The sequence below is a fragment of the Sphaerodactylus townsendi genome, linkage group LG13, assembly GCF_021028975.2.
Source record: "Sphaerodactylus townsendi isolate TG3544 linkage group LG13, MPM_Stown_v2.3, whole genome shotgun sequence".
Taxonomy (NCBI): Eukaryota; Metazoa; Chordata; class Lepidosauria; order Squamata; family Sphaerodactylidae; genus Sphaerodactylus; species Sphaerodactylus townsendi.
Genome location: NC_059437.1, coordinates 565,083 through 585,742, shown reverse-complemented (window position 1 = coordinate 585,742; position 20,660 = coordinate 565,083). Strand labels below are relative to the sequence as shown.

Sequence of the window (20,660 nt, the reverse complement as noted above, 5' to 3'; positions counted from 1 at the left end):
ATGAAGGGCACCTGCAGGCATCCCCCCCGGGGAGAACACAGCGTCCGACAATGGACAAGGCTTGACCAGAGTGAATCTTCTTGTGGGCAAACTTTCAGCTGGGAAATGTGAAGTGCTCTAAACTTCACCCTAATGTAATGCTGTTAGGGCTCATTCACTGCCCAGGAGAGGAAGAGGAGGAGGAGGAGGAGGAGGAGGAGGAGGAGGAGGAGGAGGAGGAGGAGGAGGAGGAGGAGGAGGGGAGGAGGAGGAGGAGGAGGAGGAGGAGAAGTTTGGATTTATACCCCCCCTCTCCTCTAAGGACACTCAAAGGGGCTGACAAACTCCTTCCTCTCCCCACAACAGACACCTTGTCAGGTTGGTGGGATGGAGAGAGTTCTGAGAGAACAGTGACTGGCCCAAGGACTAATCAGGGCCGACTCTTCTGAGCTGCTGAGACCTGATGAGGTTGAGCCGGCCTGGGCTGTCCAGGTCAGGACACAATCATTTTTAAAATGCTCGCATGGTCTTGGGGGGAAAAGAATTCCTCCTTCGCTTCCCTGTGAGTGTCCTTTCAAAGAGGCAAAAGGGATCTTTAAAAAGTGTTCATGACCAGCAAAAGCTTCTGAACTTAAAACCAATGGCGATGTGCAACTTGAGTAAAAGCACAGGTACATCAGGACTTGGTAAGAGGGGTACTGGCACTGGTTTTCCTTTCCCCCATTGGAAGGGCCACCACGTTATGTGGCTGTTCCACCTAAAGGAGGAGGGTGGCTATGATGACTCTCCCCTAGGTTGGTCCATCAGTATTTGAATACTGCTCAGAAACTGTTACAGTCAAATCTTGAAGATATACGCAAGAGCTGAGGTCACAGATCACTAAGAAACGAACAGCCTTCTCTTCCTCTGCTCCCAGCCAAGGCACATATTGCAATGACTCACTTTCCCCTTTGGAAATTTCCAATCGAACACAATCCGCCCGTTGAAGAATGTCTCAGCCGTGCACATCAGATGCAGAGTTTCTCCAACCAGCAGCTTCTGCGGAGTGGCTTTCAAAACCAGATTCCGTATCCGCTCCTCTGAAAGAAATCAACAGAAAATTTAAACCACCGACCCTGCCATGCCCACGCCAAACTCTCAGAGCAGGCTGGGGAAATAAACACAATGTTCTCTGAGAAGTTAAGGCACATGAGAAGAAGCAAATTCAGTGCACACAGCAAAGGCAGGTCACTCACCCACTTTCTGCGGCAGGTAGGAGGACGTGTAGGTGACTCCATCTACCACGGTGACACACTTGAGCATGCCGCTGAAGAACTCAAAGGAGGGCGAAGTGACCAGGAACCCTCTCTTGGGGTCCCAATCCCTCTGTTTCTGGCTGAACACCACAGGGGTGGGCGAATGCTAGGCAAGGAAGATAAATATAAGAAAAAAGAAATAACCCACAGGATCAGAGGTCTGGGACATGGAACGTACAATGGAGCGAAGTCAATCTCTAGTCCTGTGCTGGCCATGCTGGCAGGGGCTGATGGGAATTGTAGTCCATAACATCTGGAGTGCCAAAGGTTCGCCATCACTGCTCTAGTCCAAGGAAGGAAAACAAAGAGGCAGCTGAGCTAATCAGGTTCCCACCTACAACGGGGCGGGGAAATTGTAATCGTGCAAAACACAATTCTGTACGGATGTAAGTGAATGTTTCTATGCCCAACCTTTCTATTAAATATTACAGATCCAGAGATAAGAATCGAATATAGGAAAATTTTTTCAATATATGATATCAGCAGCAAGGACATTAATCGCAAAAAAATGGAAAAGCGAAGAGCTTCCAGAAGAAGGAGATTGGATGAATAAGTTAATAGAATATCTTGGACATGATAAATTGTCATCTATAATCAACCAAAAATCTATTGATAAATACTTAAAAGACTGGGATCCACTGCTGAAATATATGAAAAAAGGAAAAAAATGATGATATATTTCCAAGTTTATGTCAAAGTTAAAGTGTATATAAATATAATAGAAATTTGTCTTCAAGCTTTGAATGAAGTAAAGAAAAAAGAAGAATGGTTATACAAAATTAGGAATTAATTTGAGACTTAAGTTTAAGATTGTAATAATGAGGATGTAAAATATGTTAATATTTGTTACAGTAGAATATGGAAGAAATGGAAATTATGTAATTTATGTGTTTTTTATGTTCTTTTATAATTTTGAAACTAATAAAGATTTATACTGATAAAAAAGAAATGTTTCTATGCCCACTGATGCTTCCTGCCATGATCCAATTAAATGGGGCACAGGGTGGAAGAAAGATGGTTTGTCAGAGGAAAATGCTCTCTCTTGTCTTTCGTTTTGGTGTAAGCAGTGTAAAACGGCAGCGTGGCCGGGAATTGGAAGAAGCTGGGCACGGAGAACATGGACACAGCAAGGTGAGGGGGTCCCTGTTGGGCAGAGCCTCTTCTGGGAATGCCACCTGAACTGGAAGGACTTGCTGATCTTCTGAAGTGCTTGCATCTCCTGAACAGGTGAGGCAATTCCATGATGCCAGAGGCAGTGTGTTCTCTAGTGCTGGCTGGATGAGAAACCACGGTTTGTTTGCTGCTTTTCCATCCAACCAACAATGCTTTGGAGTCCGATCCTTGTGCTGTTGCCTAGTCTAGGGGTCCCCAACTTTTTTGAGCCTGTGGACCCTTTTGGAACTCCGATACAGAATGATGGGACCACCACAAAAAAGTTCACCTTCAGTTACAAAGTGAAGATCCCTTTGCAGTAGAGGCAGCTGCTACCAAAGCAACTTCTTTTCAAAGACTCTGCACAGCTTTTCAGATGCCCTTCTGGAGAAAAGCCCCCCCCCTTGCCCCCTTTCCATAAACTCTTGGTGGGTACCAAGAAAGGTGTCAGAGGGCACCCTGGTGCTCACACGCATGACGTTGGGGACCCCTGCTCTAGCCATACCTTTCTGGCTGGGCTAAAAACAGCATAGGAGGCACTTTAGCCCACCTGGGAGGTAACTCTGAGGGAGAATCAATCCAATCCAATCCAAATATCTTTATTAGGCATAAACCAGAAGTACCATACATTCCAAGTACAAAAACAGGATCATTGTTACAGATCATGTAGAACATAGATTAAAAATGTAGCAACTGCTTCAGACATTTCGACATGAGGGCTGTTCAATAGCTTAAACATTTTTAGTTTGTCTGAGAGAAACATAAATTCTAGAGGTAGTAAAGCTCCCAGATCGGTTCTAATATCATTATACCTCGAACAGTAAAGCAGGATATGAGGGATTGAGTCCATAGCGTCGGGACAGTACCGACAACAACGCTCACTTTGTGGGATGTTAAGGAAACGACCTTGAAGACAGACAGAGGGGAATGAGTTGCACCTTGCTCTTGTCGTGACCCAACTGCACTTATAATTAACAAGCTGTTCTAAATATACAGCAGGGCCAGATTTCTGGGGTGTGATCCCAAAGTATAGAGGGGAACAGGAGCTTTGTGCAGCACTCAGGAGAGATTGGTATTCCTGGTCGTACAGTCTGATCTTTAGATGATGGTAAATTTCTGTGGCAGTAAGCATATGAAGAGACTCCCATGAGAAACCCAAGGAGAAGATCCTCCTTTTCCCCCAGGAGGAGCACTTCCCATGCCTCACCCGGTGCAGGTTAGCAAGAGGAAGAGAAAACAAAGGTAGATGCAGACTGTGGTCCTCCAGTTGGCCACCCCTGATTTACGGTGTCACCATTCCTATTTTGTAAGACCAGCTTGATACAAGCAGGATGATGCCCTGACAGTCACATCCAAGATGCTACAGTGACTGACCCAGCATTACCTCTGTGCATGAAAAAAAGTCACCGTGGCATAATCATGCGCACGATGGCATCCTTCTGCCGGACCGTCTTGGATGAATGAATCAGCCTCCACAGGGATGACTTACACGCCTCCCCGTTCCCCCTCCTTCCGCCCCCCCCCACTATTAGTTTTATATTAGGGAGGTAAATGTTGAAAGCTTCCGTTTCAGGCTCAGCCCTGGGAACTCATCTGGTTCAGCTGACACGGGGAGTTAGGATCTTCTTCATATTAGCAGTCTGTACACTTCCTCATAAATATTTAACAGGCATGGAGTGCAGTCATTTTAAAGTATAATGGAAACATAAGAAATGTAATCTATGATGGAAAAGTACATTTGCTACAGGAATAATAAAACCGAATAAAGTTGAATATTATGACTTTGCGGTGGAGTGTCTCTGATGGTCAGAAAAATGGGGTGGGGGGAGGAACACTTTCAGAAACACCCATGAATTAAAATTCTTCATACAGCATAAAAAATGTGTATATGCTTACACTGGGAGTAAAGCAAGGCAAGTATCTAGCCATCACTTCAGAAGATACTATGGTATTTTTCCTCTCCACTGTGATTAATTTGGGAAGAGGATGTTCTAAATTGGTCTGATTGCTTGACTCCTTCCTTCTCGGCCCCCTCAACTTCCCCTGAGTACAGGAAGCAGCCAGAATGGCTCCACATAATGTTTATAGGCAAGGCAAAACAACAAATAGTATTTCCTTAAATGGCAACAGCATGACCAAGGTGAACACGCACACCTCCAGCAGGAGAGCCAGCCCCTCTGATGGAGTCTTCTTTGCAGCCAAGCTTCCTTTTGGCCCGAGCACCCCACCCCCCATTTGTCTCCTTTCTTTGGCCCAGATGTTAGTAGCTTGGAATGGAAACAGTCATTCATTCATCCAAAGAGTTCCTAGCAAAGACAGGGGCCTTCTGTTCAGTGCCAAGAAATGACCGGAAAGGAAGTTTGATTCAGAGCCAGGAAGGGGAAGACCATGACCTTAATAACAAGACACTGGACTCCAGGCCGAGTAGGAGAAACCATCTGAAGGTCCCAAAGAAGCTGCAAGGCCAATAGGTGTCCTTTGTGCAGACTTCCCAGCTGTACCCCAGGGATAAGAGGCAACCCCTACGCCCTACTCCTTGGCCCTGAAGGTTAACTGGCTGGACACTATATGAAACAGGACGCTGGCTGAACCTCTCATCTGAGGCAATTCTTGCCTCAGCGAGGCAATTCTTGTATTTTAATGCCACCTTTACTGATTTGAAAGTTTAGTGAAAGAGCCACAGTTGCAGGAAGTCTCCTCTGGCCTCAAGGAGACTTCCAACTTGGCCAAGTGGAGTGGTAGAATTCTGGCCAGCAACTATGGCTGAAAAGGGGACCCCTAATATTTAACACTCACCAGCCGCAAATCCGGTATGATGTCTGGAGAGGTGACCCGGCAAGGCACAACGATCACTTCAGTGCCGTTATGGACATAGATCACTTCAGGATGTTTTGGGTGTGGGTCGACAAAAGGCTTCTTGTTATCTGCAGAACAACACAGACAGGCAGACAGATTGGTTTTGCTGTTGCTCAGTCCTGGGGAGGCCCGCTCAGACGGGAAAAATTATTAAGCTCAGAGAGAAATAAGTCCCCCCAGGGAAGGATCAGCAAGGGTTCTGCCAATCCTGCCTCAATGTGCATTTCCCTGGAATTCTTCTGTGACCCTGGTCTTGTCCACTAGTGCCTTTAATCATTATCACGGACACTGAGTAGACAGGAGATGCTATTGCTTGGCTAAGTTACACCTGCTGAGGTGGCATCTATATGGGGATGCAAAGATGAGCCCTTGCTATGGAGGCACCGGCCAGCAGAGCAAGAGCAAATGGGAATGGTGTCCAGACACACCTGCTGCTGCTATGCTCACAGCCCCCATCCCATCCCCGCCGCTCCAAACTTGCACTGTCTGTGCCCCCCCCCCCCGCCCAGCCAAGAAAGCCTCCTTTCCCTTCTTCAACTGAGCTGTGCTGTAAAGGGAAAGGGCCCAACTTGCAAGGCCTGAAACAGCGGAGGCTCCTGCTGTTTGGACTGCTGGGCTTCCCTCCGCCTGCTCCCCACGGGGGCAACAGAGGAGCATCCGAATCAACACTTTCTCCTTTCAACCAGATTGAAACAGGATTACCTTTAAGCCAATTTAATGAAGAATTAAATGGGAGTCAGTCAGTAGACCACACTCATATTGTCTAAACCCATGGTGGTGAACCAATTGGCCATGCTGGCAGGGGCTGATGGGAATTGTAGTCCATAACAACTGGAGTGCCAAAGGCTCGCCACCACTGGTCTAAACTGCAGAAGACTGTTTAGTACTCTTCAGTTTTCAATGGGTTTCTGAAACCCCCAGAAGTGGCAGAACTCTTGCCAGTGGAGTAACATTCCAAAGCCCTAAAAGATATTGTGCTGCTGGGGTAAGAAATAGTCTTACAGCTCATGGGGCGCAGTGGTTAAGGTGTTGGACTAGGACCTGGGAAACCCGGGTCCAAATCCCCACTCGTCCCATGGAAGCTTGCTGAATGACCTTTGGCCAGACACCCACTCCCAGCCCTGACCCTGGGTAGTATTTGGATGAAAGACCTCCAAGCAACCCAAGGATCATGACACAGAGGCAGACAATGGTAAAACCACCTCTGGAACTCTCTTGTCTTAAAAATCCTATGGTGTTGCACTAAGTCAGTGTGCCTTGAGGGCAAAGAAAGCGGCAATTGACACAGGAAAATGGCCCACTAGCTCTCCCTCCACACACCTCCACATCAAGCAATGGTGAGAAGAGTCAATAGCCACACCGGTTGCTTGCTTTCTGCCCTTGCTCTGTACATTCTATAACAGTGGTGGCGAACCTTTGGCGCTCCAGATGTTAAGGACTACAAGTCCCATCAGCCCCTGCCAGCATGGCCAATTGGCCATGCTGGCAGGGGCTGATGGGACTTGTAGTCCTTAACATCTGGAGCGCCAAAGGTTCGCCACCACGGTTCTATAATGAGCCTTCCAAGACGTGAAGTTACCCGAATGGTTTCAGGAGCTCTTCTGCTGGACAGTTCCCCCAAAGCACGCCTCAAGAGCGCAGAGGGCCTGAACGGCTTGTTCCAAAGAGGCAAGATGTCGGGGCGTCTCATCCGGAGCCTGAGATTCCCCACAGCCAAAATCATCCAATGCCTCAGATCCAAGGCACGTATGCTCCAGTACCACTGAGAGATGTCACACCACCCCTGACATTTGACTTTGCTGCACCTGGCTCACAAAACAGGTGTAAGGAACAGGGCGGACAAGCGAGTGGCTGTTTAATCGACCACCACCACCACATCTCAAGACACCTGGGTGCAGCCATGGTGACCTGACCACTGCCAAGAGAATCAGAGGTGGAGCATCTGCTGCGAATGCAGAAAGCCCCCGATTCAATCCGCAGCACCTTCATCGAAAGGTGTCATACAGCAAGTGTGGGAGGAGACTGATGAGAGGCCAGTGCCATTCAGAAGATGGGCATCCAAGAACTCAGTGGCTGCCAGTCTGCCAGCATACTGGTGATCTCGCAAACACAAAGCGTATATATTTGGCCCTGTGACTCCCATTAAGTTGTATGGACAGAATAAACAAGATGCAACCTGAGATTGAATTACGGGGAGCCAACACAGCCCCTGGTGTCATCCATGCCGAAGGAAATGTAACAAGCTGTTCTTAACAGCAAAGGTGTGATGGGACAGCTCTGCTCAGTATCCCCGAGACTGGGATACCCCAATGCCTGTTGGGATGTTGGGGGAAGGGAAGAACGCAGCCCCCCCTCCAAGCAGCAGTGGTATAGGAGGTTAAGAGCTCATGTATCTAATCTGGAGGAACCAGGTTTGATTCCCCGCTCTGCCACCTGAGCTGTGGAGGCTTATCTGGGGAATTCAGATTAGCCTGTACACTCCCACACATGCCAGCTGGGTGACCTTGGGCTAGTCACAGCTTCCTCAGCCTCTCAGCCCCACCTACCTCACAGGGTGTTTGTTGTGAGGGGGGAAGGGCAAGGAGATTGTCAGCCCCTTTGAGTCTCCTGCAGGAGAGAAAGGGGGGATATAAATCCAAACTCTTCTTCTTCTTCAAGCCAGCTTTGGCCTTAAACCACAGCTGCAGCATTTATACTTTATTTATTAACAATATTTATATTCTGCTCTTTTAAAGAATCACTCCCAAAACAGTTTATGGGGAAAGGAGAATTTAATGCAAAACTTTGGGGGGAAGGGGGCAGGAATCAAAAACAGAAACAGGAAAGGGAACAGGAAAACTCTCAACTTCATTTCCAAATGCACAGAGTGGGGGAAAGCCCTCCTTTGTCTCTGGAAGGGGGAAGTGATGAAGTCAAATGCGCCTCTAAGGCAGTGATTCCCAATGCAGCGCCCATGGGCAAGATGTAGCTCACTTGCTTCTTCTCCAAAACATCTCTTCCTAAGAGAGCCAGTCAGGGCTTTCCTGCAGCTCCCAGGAGCAAGAGGTTCTTCAGATGGCCTCAGGAGCCATTGTCACCACACAAGGATGCCTGGTCCAGGATCTTCCAACCTTTGGAGAAATGGCTGATAATGGTAGCCATTTCATGGTGATTACTTCCCCCCCCCAAAAAAATTCTAAAGAAGTCAATTCTTCTTTATTTTTATCACAAAAAATTATTGGGCCCTCCTCTCATCTTGCTTCCATGGAAGAGACGACACTAAACTGAGCCTCGTCGACAGATCATAATGCCTGGAGTCTATGGGGGGGGGGGGGGGGAGGGGAGAAACAAGGAGGCCTGGAAGAGGCATTACTGCCCCTTTAGAGCCCAGAGGGTGTAGCTGGTACGAAAGAACCCACTGTAGGCCCAGTTCTGGAGAAACAGTTTTGGTGCTGACTTTTGCTCCAAGTGATTCACGGGAGTTACTGCGGAGAAGCTGCAGGGAAACTGACTATTTTCTCTTCTGGCAAATCCAAACCCAACTATAATGGGACTGGTTGCAAAGTTCCTGCATCATGCTATGAGGTTCCACCAATCTAGCCTGGTCAGCTTTGATGCCTTAAACTGTATTAAATGTCTTATTTTTAAAATCATATTTATGCGAATGAAGACTTTGTTGTTGCTGTTGCTGCTGTCATCAAAGTCTAGACCTGGATCAAAACTTCCCTCTCCACTCAGCCAGAATACAGCCCACGCAGCAGGGGAAACCGGGCCCCTCCTTTCTACCCCTCCGACCAGATTCTATGTCTTTTTAGTTGCTTCGTAAAATAAAAACTAGTTCACAATCTCGAGCTCCCTTCCCCTCCAGAGAAGCAATGACCCTGCACTTAGCTTTCCTCCTGTCTCAGTCCAAGCTGGTTTGACAGGTCAGACAAAAGGTCATTCCATCATATTAGATTTTTAAACTTGTCCCAACGCTGCAGTTGACGCTGAGGAAAGGGATATCATTAAAAGATGTTCTATTCCTTGGCTCCATCATCAACCAAAAGAGAAAAAGCAGCCAAAAAATCAAAAGGAGACTGAGACGGGGAAGGGAAGAGAAGCCGTGGACGAATCAGAAAAGAGCCTTAAGTGTACAGATATCACTGGAGGCCAAGATCAAAATGCATACTATAGTATTCTCTGTTACTGTGTATGGATGTGAATGTTGCACAATGAAGAAAGCTGACGGGAAGAAAATAGATTCCCTCGGAATGTGGAGGTGAGTTTTATGGATACCGTGGAAAGCTGAAAAGAAAAATCAAATCCCACCTCCTGAGCAGTGGCTCCACAGGACCATTTCATAAATGTGGCACAGGGGTAGAGTTTTTGTCCCCTGTCCCACCCCACGGTTCTGGTACAACCTGAGCCCTTGCACACCTGGCATGCATTCATTCATTCATTCATTCATTCATTCATTCATTCATTCATTCATTCATTCATTCATTCATTCATTCATTCATTCATTCATTCATTCATTCATTCATTCTTTAAATTTATAGACCGCCCAATCCCCAAGAGGCTCTGGGCGGTGCACAACACTATCTGTATACAATATATAGCAAAGGTCACAATAGTGACCATATTTACTAAAATCCATTAAAAACCATTAGAACCATTTAAACAGCGGTCAAAAACAATAACAATAATAACGGCGTCCGTGGCAATTCCTTTAAAACCTCCCCAAAAGGGAGGGCTGTCGGACTCCTCCCTAAAATTAACAAATATATATGCAAAAATAAATTATAAAAAAATAGGGAGCAAAGGGGCAAAGGAGCAAAGCAAAAAAAGGGGGGTGCAGGATGAAGAGGAGAAAACATTTGGGAGTGTCAGTTGTAGACCTCCCCGTCTGGCTGGCCCTGGAGGGAGGAGGCCAGGACAAAGAGGAGCCTGGCTCTTCTAGACTGCATTTTATAAGCATGCTGTGGATAAATGTCCCCACCCCTCTCCTTCCCCACCCCCAACATGTGCTCTGAGGTCATCTTGACGGGAACCTGGCTCATGAGTCCAGACTTCAGTCGTGGGTGTCTCAGATGTTTCATTTCCAGCAAGTCTTTCCCAGCCATGCAAATCTTTTCTGCAGACTCAAAAACATCCCATCCTTAGAGGCAACAGATTTCAAGATAACCATCAACAGACAAGACAGTAGGAACATTTAGGAGATTTCTCATGGCTGCAGGCGTTACTTGAGTGGCCATTTCTAGGCCATCGTGTTGCCAGAAGCCAGAATGAAATCCCTCTGGAGCTTGAAACCAATGCTGGAGTTGGTTGTTCAAATCTGCTGAGCCTCTCCTGTGAGCCAAGGACCATTGCCAACCCATCATGCCACCCACTGATTTTACAACAGAGCACTAAGGGGTGACGTTGGCAGAAAATTGCTGCTAGCTTTTAATGTCTGGCTTTGATAAATGATAATGTGGGGCAAGATCCATACTCTTGCTTATAAGAAACCTGTGAAAGGCCTGGTCTGCTAAGGCATTTGCAATCTCAGATCAAGGAGGATCAAGATTGGTAGCCATAGATCGACTTCTCCTCCATCAATCTGTCCAAGCCCCTTTTAAAGCTATCCAGGTTAGTGGCCATCACCACCTCCTGTGGCAGCATATTCCAAACACCAATCACACGTTGCGTGAAGAAGTGTTTCCTTTTATTAGTCCTAATTCTTCCCCCCAGCATTTTCAATGAATGCCCCCTGGTTCTAGTATTGTGAGAAAGAGAGAAATCAGGGGCATAGTGAGGGGGAACTGTGCCCGGGGCACATGTGTGCCCTGCCCCTGCCCCTGCCCCTGCCCCTGCCATGCCCTGGCCCTGGCCCCACACTGCCCATGTGCCTGGGGCAAGACACCCCACCCATCCCCCTGGCAGCTACGCCTCTGCCTTGGATACGAGCTAAGGGATGCTGCCACCCTGCAGGGGCTACTTGGCTCCGTTTCCTCCTGGACTGTCATGGCGGTGTTGTGGCTCAGTGGAAGGTCATTTGCTTGGCATGCAGATGGTCCCAGGTTCCGTCCCTGGCATCGCCAGTAGAAAGAGCCAGGAGGCCGATGATGGGAAAGACCCTTCTCCTCCCTGAGGCCATGAGCAGCAGCTGCCAATCTGAGCTGACAACGGTGACCTTGGCGGGCCAAGGGTTTGATTCAGTGGAAGGTGGCTGCATGTGCGCTCATGTGTCTGCTATAAGGTCCCCAAACTTCTCCTTCAGTAGGAGCAGCAGTGGTGTAGTGGTTAAGAGCAGGTGCACTCTAATCTGGAGGAACCAGGTTTGATTCTGCACTCTGCCGCTTGAGCTGTGGAGGCTTATCTGGGGAATTCACCAACACACGCCAGTTGGTGACCTTGGGCTAGTCACAGTTCTTTTGAGCTCTCTTCTTCTCACCTACCTCGCAGGGTGTTTGTTGTGGGGAGAGGAGGGAAAGGAGTTTGTTAGTGGCTGGCCTCTATTATGCGGCTGGCCTCTACTAGGGCCAGGGCTTTTACGGCTGGTGGAATGCTCTCCCTCCAGCTGTCCGGGACCTAAATGAGTTCCGCAGAGCCTGCAGACTGAGCTATTCCCTTGGAGCTTTTGGGGGAGGTCGGCTGCTGATATATGTGCCCGTTAACAGCTAAGACCCGCTGTCCCCCTTTCAGAGGAGTTTTAATGGTCTTACGTCATCTGCACTTTAAACGGTTCAGGAATTTGAGCAATGCATTTTATTTTAATAACTAATATTTAATATTGTATTTTATCTATCCACTTGTTTGTATAAATGTTGTAAACCGCCCTGAGCCCCTTGGGGGAGGGCGGTATATAAGTGGAACAAACAAACAGACAGACAGACAGACAGATAGATAGGCTCATTCCGCACATGCAGAATAATGCACTTTCAAACTGCTTTCAGTGCTCTTTGAAGCTGTGCGGAATGGCAAAATCCACTTGCAAACAATTGTGAAAGTGGTTTGAAAACGCATTATTTTGCATGTGCGGAAGGGGCCATAGATAGATAGATAGATAGATAGATAGATAGATAGATAGATAGATAGATAGATAGATAGATAGATAGATAGATAGATAGATAGATAGATAGATACAGAGGTGGGATCCAGCAGGTTCTCACAGGTTCCTGAGAGTAGGTTACTAATTATTTGTGTGTGCTGAGAGGGGGTTACTAATAGGTGATTTTGCCACGTGATTTTTGCCTTAGTTACGCCCCTCCTCTCAGCAGTAGCGCGCAGAACTTGAAGCAGTCTAGCAGGAGGTGCACCGGCATGTGTGGCAGCCTGCACCTGCATGTATTCGTTTCCCGCCCAAGGACTGGCACAGTGGCTGCATCCCTGCCACAGCCCTGCCCAGGAATGCCCCGCCCCAGGAATGCCCGCCCACGCCCCTGTCGTGTCCCGCCCCGCCCATTAGCGCTACACCACAGTTTGAATCCCACCACCATGGGAACCTGTTACTAAGTGTTTTGGATCCCACCACTGGATGGATGGATGGATGGATGGATGGATGGATGGATGGATGGATGGATGGATGGATGGATGGATGGATGGATGGATGGATGGATGGATGGATGGATGGATGGATAAGCCCCATTGAGCCTTCTACAGGAGAGAAAGGAGGATATAAATCCAACTCCTCCTCCTCCTTCCTGGTGATGCCCCCCCCCCCCACCATGGCAAACAAAGTGGACACCTTTTCACATTACCCCATTCCAGGTCCTATTTCTTGGTCTCCATCAAGCATGATGCATAGAACTGACTTGCCTGCCAAACACAGAGGGGTCGCTGGGTGCAGGGTGAAGTCCTGCAAGAATTTCTGCCAGTGCAAGGGAAGTTTCTTAATTGGATAAAGGAACGAACTGCTAGCTCCAACAGTCATATCATATCAGATCCTGGCCTCCACTATCAGATCCTGGCAGGCGGGCCTTGGGCGCTGATAGAAGAGTGACTCAGACTCAGGGCCAAGCCAGGGACAGAAGCCACTCCCACATTCTCCGTCGGCCGAGATGGCAGGAGGCAAAGATCAAAGATCTTCCCACCCACCTGAGAACCCCGCACTGGTCCCCAAAGGAGAGACATGGCTGCGAGTCGGAAAACACGTCACACCTGGAGCCAGCAAAGCGTTTGGCCTTATCAGCTGTCAGGGAAGTTTGAGAGATGGGAAAGGCTGCTTTTCTGAGCTCCTGCAGACAGAAAGTCTGGCTTGGCAGGTCAGTGGGAGTTTGCAGGAAGGCAGTTGGGTGGGGTGCCAACAGTTGACCTCTGACACAGCACCAGAAACCACACGCACACAAACACCCCCGCACACACGCACACACACACACACGGAGCAGCTGAAGAAGTCACTGATGGGCAAGCCAAGAACGGAAGAGGCATGAGCAGGAAGCAATCCCAGTCTCTGTATCAGAGGAACAAAATCCAGCTAAAGTTTTGAGAGGCAAAGTAAATCGTGGCATGGTTGAGATTTCTTTACTGATCTCTAAAAGTACTTGAGTGTTTGAAAATATTCCAAATGGTTTATAGCAGCGATGGCGAACCTTTTCGAGACCGAGTGCCCAAATTGCAACCCAAAACCCACTTATTTATCGCAAAGGGCCAACACAGCAATTTAACCTGAATACGGAGGTTTTAGTTTAGAAAAAACGGTGGGCTCCGACTCCGAGGTGCGCATTACTCAGGAGTAAGCCTGGTGGTAGTCGTTGGCTTTGCTTAGAAGAAACCATGCAACTCTTCAAACAGGTGAGTCAGGACCCTAGAAGAGTTTACTCAGAAGCAAGCCCCATTGCCATCAACCGAGCTTACTCCCAGGTAAAGGACCATGCTTTAGTTCTTTGCATGAAAATCAGTAGGGTTTAACAGCGCTTAATAGGGTTACCCACACTGCTTCCCCAAAATTAGGTCTTAGGTTTAATGCTAAAAATCGAGCCCAGCGGCCAAGGTCAGCCTAGATGTGTTCCTCCCCACATGACAAACTCTGCACGTGCCCATAGAGAGGGCTCTGAGTGCCACCTCTGGCACCTGTGCCATAGGTTCGCCACCACTGGTTTATAGGGTTACCAACTCTGGTGGGGGAATTGCCTGGAGGTTTTGGAGGTGGAACCTGGAGAGGGTGTGGTTTGGTCCCAGGAGGGATTTCAGCAGGGCATGACGCCATTGAGCCCACCTTCCAACGCATCCATCTCCTCCAGGGGACATTTTGAAGCACCCAGAGCCTTCAGAGCCGACGGCCATCCCTGACAGTTTCAAATCGTTGCCATTCAGACAAAACTTTCGTACATTTTGGAAGCACAGACAGATGGAATTTTTGTTCCTCTAACCTTGGTGCTTGTTCAAGACCGGTACACACCCAAGCTCCAGTTACCTTAGTGGACTTTCATTGTATTTCACAGGACTTTCGTTTTGTACTACACAGGATTTTTTATCAGTGTTATTAGGGTCTGTATTTCAGATAACTTGTGGTACTGTTGTATTCAGTGGTGGGATCCAAAAATTTTAGTAACAGTTTCCCATGGTGGTGGGATTCAAACTGTGGCGTAGCACCAATGGGGCTGGGCGGGGCACGATGGGGGCATGGCCAGACATTCTGGGGTGGGGCATTTCTGGGCGGGGCTGTGGCAAGGACGCAGCTGCTGTGCCGGTCCTTGGGCGGGAAACGAATGCATGCAGGCGCAGGCTGCCATGCACGCCGGTGAACCTCCTGCTAGACTGCTTCAAGTTCTGCGCGCTACTGCTGAGAGGAGGGGAGTAACTAAGGCAAAAATCACGTGGCAAAATCACCAATTAGTAACCCCCTCTCGGCACACACAAATAATTAGTAACCTACTCTAGGGAACCTGTGAGAACCGGCTGGATCCCACCTCTGGTTGTATTGTTTGTTGTTTTGGACACGTATTATACATTTAACAAGACCTCAGCTGGAAGTAGACAGCAGTGGCTGTGAGCCTTCTTCAGCATCTCCTCCAGGGGAACCGGTCTCTGGAGATCTCCCACCTGAAGGCGGGCAGCAGCCATATTGACAAAGTGCAAGATGGAAAGAGCGAACACCAGTGGAAACCTACGGGAGTGCCCGCTGCTGCCAATCAGAACACGAAGGCTGCTTCACGCTGCTTGGTTCCCCGGGCTCGGTGTGCATGGCGCGAGGGGTTGCTTGTCATGCATTCGAGCCACAGGATTTCCTTGCAATAAACACAACTCTGAGGGCCGAATGTTTTCCCAGCCATTGTTTCCATGCTTACACTTGCTGACGTTTCAGAGCGTGTGCGCATTCTCGGCAGCAAAAGGAACAAAAAGTCTCACAGAAGAAAAGCCACCGCATTGCAGGAGACACCAAAGGTTTGGTCCTACTTTACTTATGGGGGGAAAGACCAGGACTGTAACCTTCCCTTTCCCCATTATACAGGAGAGTCACACAAAGAAGAAGAAGGAGGAGGAGGAGGAGGAGGAGGAGGAGGAGGAGGAGGAAGAAGACAAAAAAGAAGAGGAGGAAGGAGGAGGAGGAGGAGGAGGAGGAGGAGGAAGAAGACAAAAAAGAAGAGGAGGAAGGAGGAGGAGGAGGAGGAGGAGGAGGAAGAAGACAAAGAAGAAGAAGAAGAAGAAGAAGGAGGAGGAGGAGGAGGAGTTTGGATTTATATCCCCCACTACTCCTGCAGGAGACTCAAAGGCTTAATCTCCTTGCCTTTCCCCCTACAACAAACACCCTGTGAGGTAGGTGGTGGGCTGAGAGAGCTCAGCTGTGACACACAAGGTCACCCTTGACATGTGTGGGAGTGCACAAGCTAATCTGAATTCCCCAGATAAGCCTCCACAGCTCAGGCGGCAGAGCGGGGAATCAAACCCGGTTCCTCCAGATTAGATACACGAGCTCTTAACCTCCTACGCCACTGCTAGGAGAAAAATGAAGCTGCGAAGTGCCTCACTTTGAGCCTGTGCTGCAGCAACACCAGAGGGACAGCCCACACCCAGAGCCCAGAGCCTGGTCGAGCAGCCCCTGAGGTTCTAACTAGCAGGTTCTAACTAAGGAGCAGCAGTGGCATAGTGGTTAAGAGCAGGTGCACTCTGATCTGGAGGAACCGGGTTTGATTCCCAGCTCTGCCGCCTGAGCTGTGGAGGCTTATCTGGGGAATTCAGATTAGCCTGTGCACTCCCACACACGCCAGCTGGGTGACCTTGGGCTAGTCACAGTTCTTCAGAGCTCTCTCAGCCCCTCCTACCTCACCGGGTGTTTGTGGTGAGGGGGGAAGGGAAAGGAGTTTGTCAGCCCCTTTGAGAAAGGGGGGTTATAAATCCAACTCCTCTTCTTCACTTATGGGACTGACCTCTTGGCTAAACTTGCCCCTGGGCTATTGGAACCCCCACTCTGCCCCCTCAGTCATCCCTGACAGGAGGACGGGAGGGCAGCCATCGCAAGCTCTGGACATTGTCCTGTCCAGAGTCAGGAGTCAAGGGAATCAGAGCTTTTGCTCAGAAGACTCCTGGAGATTTGGGAATGGAGCCTGGGAGGACAGGCACCTCAGTGGAATACAGTGCTGAAAAGCCCAGCTTCCAAATCAGCTGTTTTCTCCGGGGGATCCAAAGGTGCTGCAGAATCCACGTGGCTTGGACCTGGGATGTGGCAACAAAGGCTAGGATTGCAGTAGCTTCCTAAGACTGTGGCCCACCAGAAACTTTCCCAATAAGTTCAAGGGCTGGTTCATGGAACTTTGCAGTCTGGGGCGCAGTTTCACTGCGAATGCGTCTCCCTTCATCACACTGGGAGTGCGGGAGCATTTTTTTTTCTTTTGAATTCGTAAGTAGCTGCAACAGCCGCAGCTTGGGACATGTAGCTTGTGGAAGGCAGGAGACGCTGCGAGCATTCCTTCTGGGTGGCCAGGGGAGAAAGAAAAGAGACGAGAAACTCAAACCACTCAGTTGAGGATCTGCTCTCTGTTCCACTGGGTGAAGTCTGTGCACTACTGAAATATCTCCGCAGTTGCAAATTGCAGGAGGAAGGGCTGTGAGGGCTCTGGTTGTGTGCGGGGTTTTTTAAATGTGTGGTTGAGAGAGCTAAAGAAACCCACTTAAAACCCAGATGAAAATTATTTGAACATTAAGCTCCCAGTCCAAGCTGCAAAAGCAAAGCAGACAGACTGTCCCTCTCAGCTGCTACTAAATACATCTTGCTCATTCTAAAATCTAAGGCCGGGCTTGTCGCACTGAAGTCACATGCTCGGGCCAGAGCAGGAAACCTACAGTTGAGCCAGAACTATTTCTTTCATCTTGGAGAGCATTAAAAAAATCTCTCTTTTGGTGCTCATTGTGACCTCATGTGCACTCTTTCCAATGCGTTCTTCTGGGCCCCGTTTTCTATGCCCTCAGCCTTACCATCACTTGCCCACACTTCAGTTAACTCCGCTGGATAATAGTAACCCACTTAATTTTGCTGCTGGCACTGCAACATGATGTCTGATGTGACCACACCACAGCGATTCACGACCAAAATTATGTGGGGTGCCACAGTAATCATATTTCTCGGCAGAGACGACCTGATGGTGAATTCCACACAGCATATGTATGGTACAACAGGTCCTGTCTCTTCCCCTCCTGGGCGTGCAGTCATTATAAAGGAGCCCCTTTTCCCATTCACAGGTGTGCCCACCTGTTGAGGCAGCGATTGGAGCCCATGGAAACAGTGGTGGGATTCAGCAGGTTCGCACCACTTCAGCAGAACCAGTTGTTAAAATGGTGCTTGTAAACAACCAGTTGTTAAATTATCTGAATCCCACCACCAGAACTGGTTGTTAAATTATTTGAATCCCACCACTGCATGGAAATGATGTGGGTTGCTTTTGAGTCTTTGCACGGAGACACTTCTATTTTTTTTTGTTTTAATTTCCTGTAACACATGTGTAGCTGTGCAGGCATTCAGAAATGAACCCCTGCAGCCATGCCGATCGCCCCACAATACAAATGACTGCCCCTGCATGTGCAACACACAAAAGGAAAAAGGACCTCCCTGCAATGGCCGGGCAATAATGGGCCTTTCCCCACTTACCTTAAGCCCTGTGCTACCCAGAAGGAGAGTAGTCGCGGGGTCCCCAGCACTCCCACCCAGAGGTGACAACCGCCACACCCTCGTAGCGTGGCATCCCTGGCTCTTGCAAAGGGTGCTGATGACCCGATGCACAGGGGTCGTGGAGATGCCAGATTAGCACCTGGGATGCTGTGTGCTGAGAGCAGCGCGCAGCATAGGGGGGATCAGGGTGAGTGGGGAAACGCCCTACAAATGTGTTGCTCTAGATCAGTCATACTCGCTGCCCCTGGGGGAAAACATGCCTGAGGGACTTTGTGCCCTGTTGGGCGCTCAGAGAATCTGCCCCACAACCTGCTGGGAGACTGCACAGAATGGCAAGTGGGTGGATCCTCCCTCGCAGTGGGCGGCACAGAACTTAAAGTGAACGGGTGGAAGGGAGGGAAATGAAGCGTCTCCTGCCTATTGTGTTCACACGAGAGTGCCTCCAACCTGGGATTGTGCAGAAGGACTGCTGGTTTAGTGAGCTTGGAAAATCCCAGGCTGAGGAGAATAAAACAGGCCAAACTCGTTTTGGGAATGGGACCTGTGTGAAGTCGTCGCCCCCGCTCCTGCCCCCCAGCAACAGTTTACATCATGTCTACACCCGTAAAGTTTGGCCTGTACGGAATCCACCAGTGAGGGGGAGGACAGTGAGAAGAAATTGTCACAGGGTCAAAAGGGCACCAGACAGCACTGAACCAACATGAATGTTCAAGATGAGTAATTCTTTGGAAATGATGGTGCTACTTTGGAAATCAGATGGTGCCACTTCGCAAGCGACCGCCAACATAACATACTTGGGTTTAGGCATTAAGGCTATTATCAATGGGTGAAATGGATGGTATTTATATATTTAGGCATTAAGGCCTCAAATGAATGATATCCCTTCAAGTGAGAGGTCTCCTTTCCTCTGTCCCCAATGCCACGCTATGTGCCTCACTCATTAATTAATTTTAAGTAATTTAATTTAAGTATTCAGCAGGTTCTGGGTAAACTTCCTGCTATTATGTTTTGGAAATTACATAGTAGCTTAATGAACAAACCACCATTAAAGTAATTTCCGGGTTCAGTGAAAACCATTGCATACTACAAGGGATCTCTTTCTGTTGTTTAACCCTATGGCTTCCCACCATCACTTGGGCCTTAAGGCCAGCCAAACAATCCCAGCTGATGTGAAGTCTGCCAGAAAGTAAATGGTTCATTAGGCTGGCTGGGTGGACTGAATGATGGGGAAGGAGGTCTACATGAAATGATCCCAAGCAGCTTTGGCACATGATGCCAAGAAGCGTACGGTCCTACAGGACTCTACAAAGGAGGCTGAGGAAACAACAGCAAGGTCAGGAAGAAGAAGAAGAAGAAGAAGAAGAAGAAGAAGAAGAAGAAGAAGAAGAAGAAGAAGAAGGAAGAGAGAGAAGAAGAAGAGGAGGAAGAGAAGAGTTTAGATTTATATTCCCCCTTTCTCTCCTGCAGGAGACTCAAAGGGGGGCTGACAATCTCTTGCCCTTCCCCTGCAACAAACACCCTGTGAGGTAGGTGGGACTGAGGAGGCTCGATAGGCTGTGACAGCCCATGAATCACTTGGCTGGGCGTGTGGAAGCATTACAGGCTAATCTGAATTCCCCAGATAAGCCTCCACAGCTCAAGCAGCAGAGCTGGGAATCAAACCCGGTTGCTCCAGACTAGAAACATGAGCTCTTAACCTCCTACGCCACAGCTGCTCCTGCCTATTGTGGAAGCAGGAAACAGAGGCAGAGAAGCTAGACTCCCACCCAGATCACTCAGGGATTTCTGCAGTTAGCCTGGACGGAGGAGGCAAAACACATTCTTCTTCATCTCCTGGAAGAATGGCCTTGTGCTCTCAGAGGAGAAGTACTTGACTCTGCTACACACCCCACCTGCCTGGGACCCACAAATCATAGCATCAACTGTAAAGCACCTTTAAAAAAAACAGCAGCTCCAATCACAATGGGTAAGCTTGTGGCTCTGCTCTTGGCATGGCTCTTAAACCAGTGGCCGAACCTTTTCGAGACTGAGTGCCCAATTGCAGCCAGAACCCACTTGGCTATGTGAAGTGCCAACACAGCTAATTTAACCCTGAATACTGAGGGTCTTAGTTTAGAAAAGCGGTTGGCTCCAGTGAATTTTCGGGGTAAACTTGGTGGTGGCAGTGGGGTGGCTTTGCTTTGAAGCAACCGTGCAACTCTTCCAACAGGTGAATCATGACCTAAGAGGGTTTTACTCAGAAGCAAGCCCCATTGCCAGCAGCCTCCCAGGTGGGATCACACTTTGGTTCTTTACATGAGTGGTGGGAGTTTAACAGCTTAACAGGGGTTACC

At 48.7% G+C, this 20,660-nt stretch overlaps 1 protein-coding gene across 2 annotated transcripts in view; it reads right to left on the bottom strand.

Moving 5' to 3' along the window:
* Window positions 1-20,660, bottom strand: part of LOC125442741 (vascular endothelial growth factor receptor kdr-like) — a 264,688-nt gene that overhangs the window by 145,827 nt on the left and 98,201 nt on the right. For both annotated transcript variants that reach the window (XM_048514384.1, XM_048514385.1), the window contains exons 4-6: window positions 5,223-5,350; window positions 1,215-1,380; window positions 922-1,058 (exon numbers count right to left, since the gene is read on the bottom strand). In XM_048514384.1, the coding sequence (XP_048370341.1) occupies window positions 922-1,058; window positions 1,215-1,380; window positions 5,223-5,350 (431 nt within the window). The remainder of the gene's footprint in view (window positions 1-921; window positions 1,059-1,214; window positions 1,381-5,222; window positions 5,351-20,660) is intronic.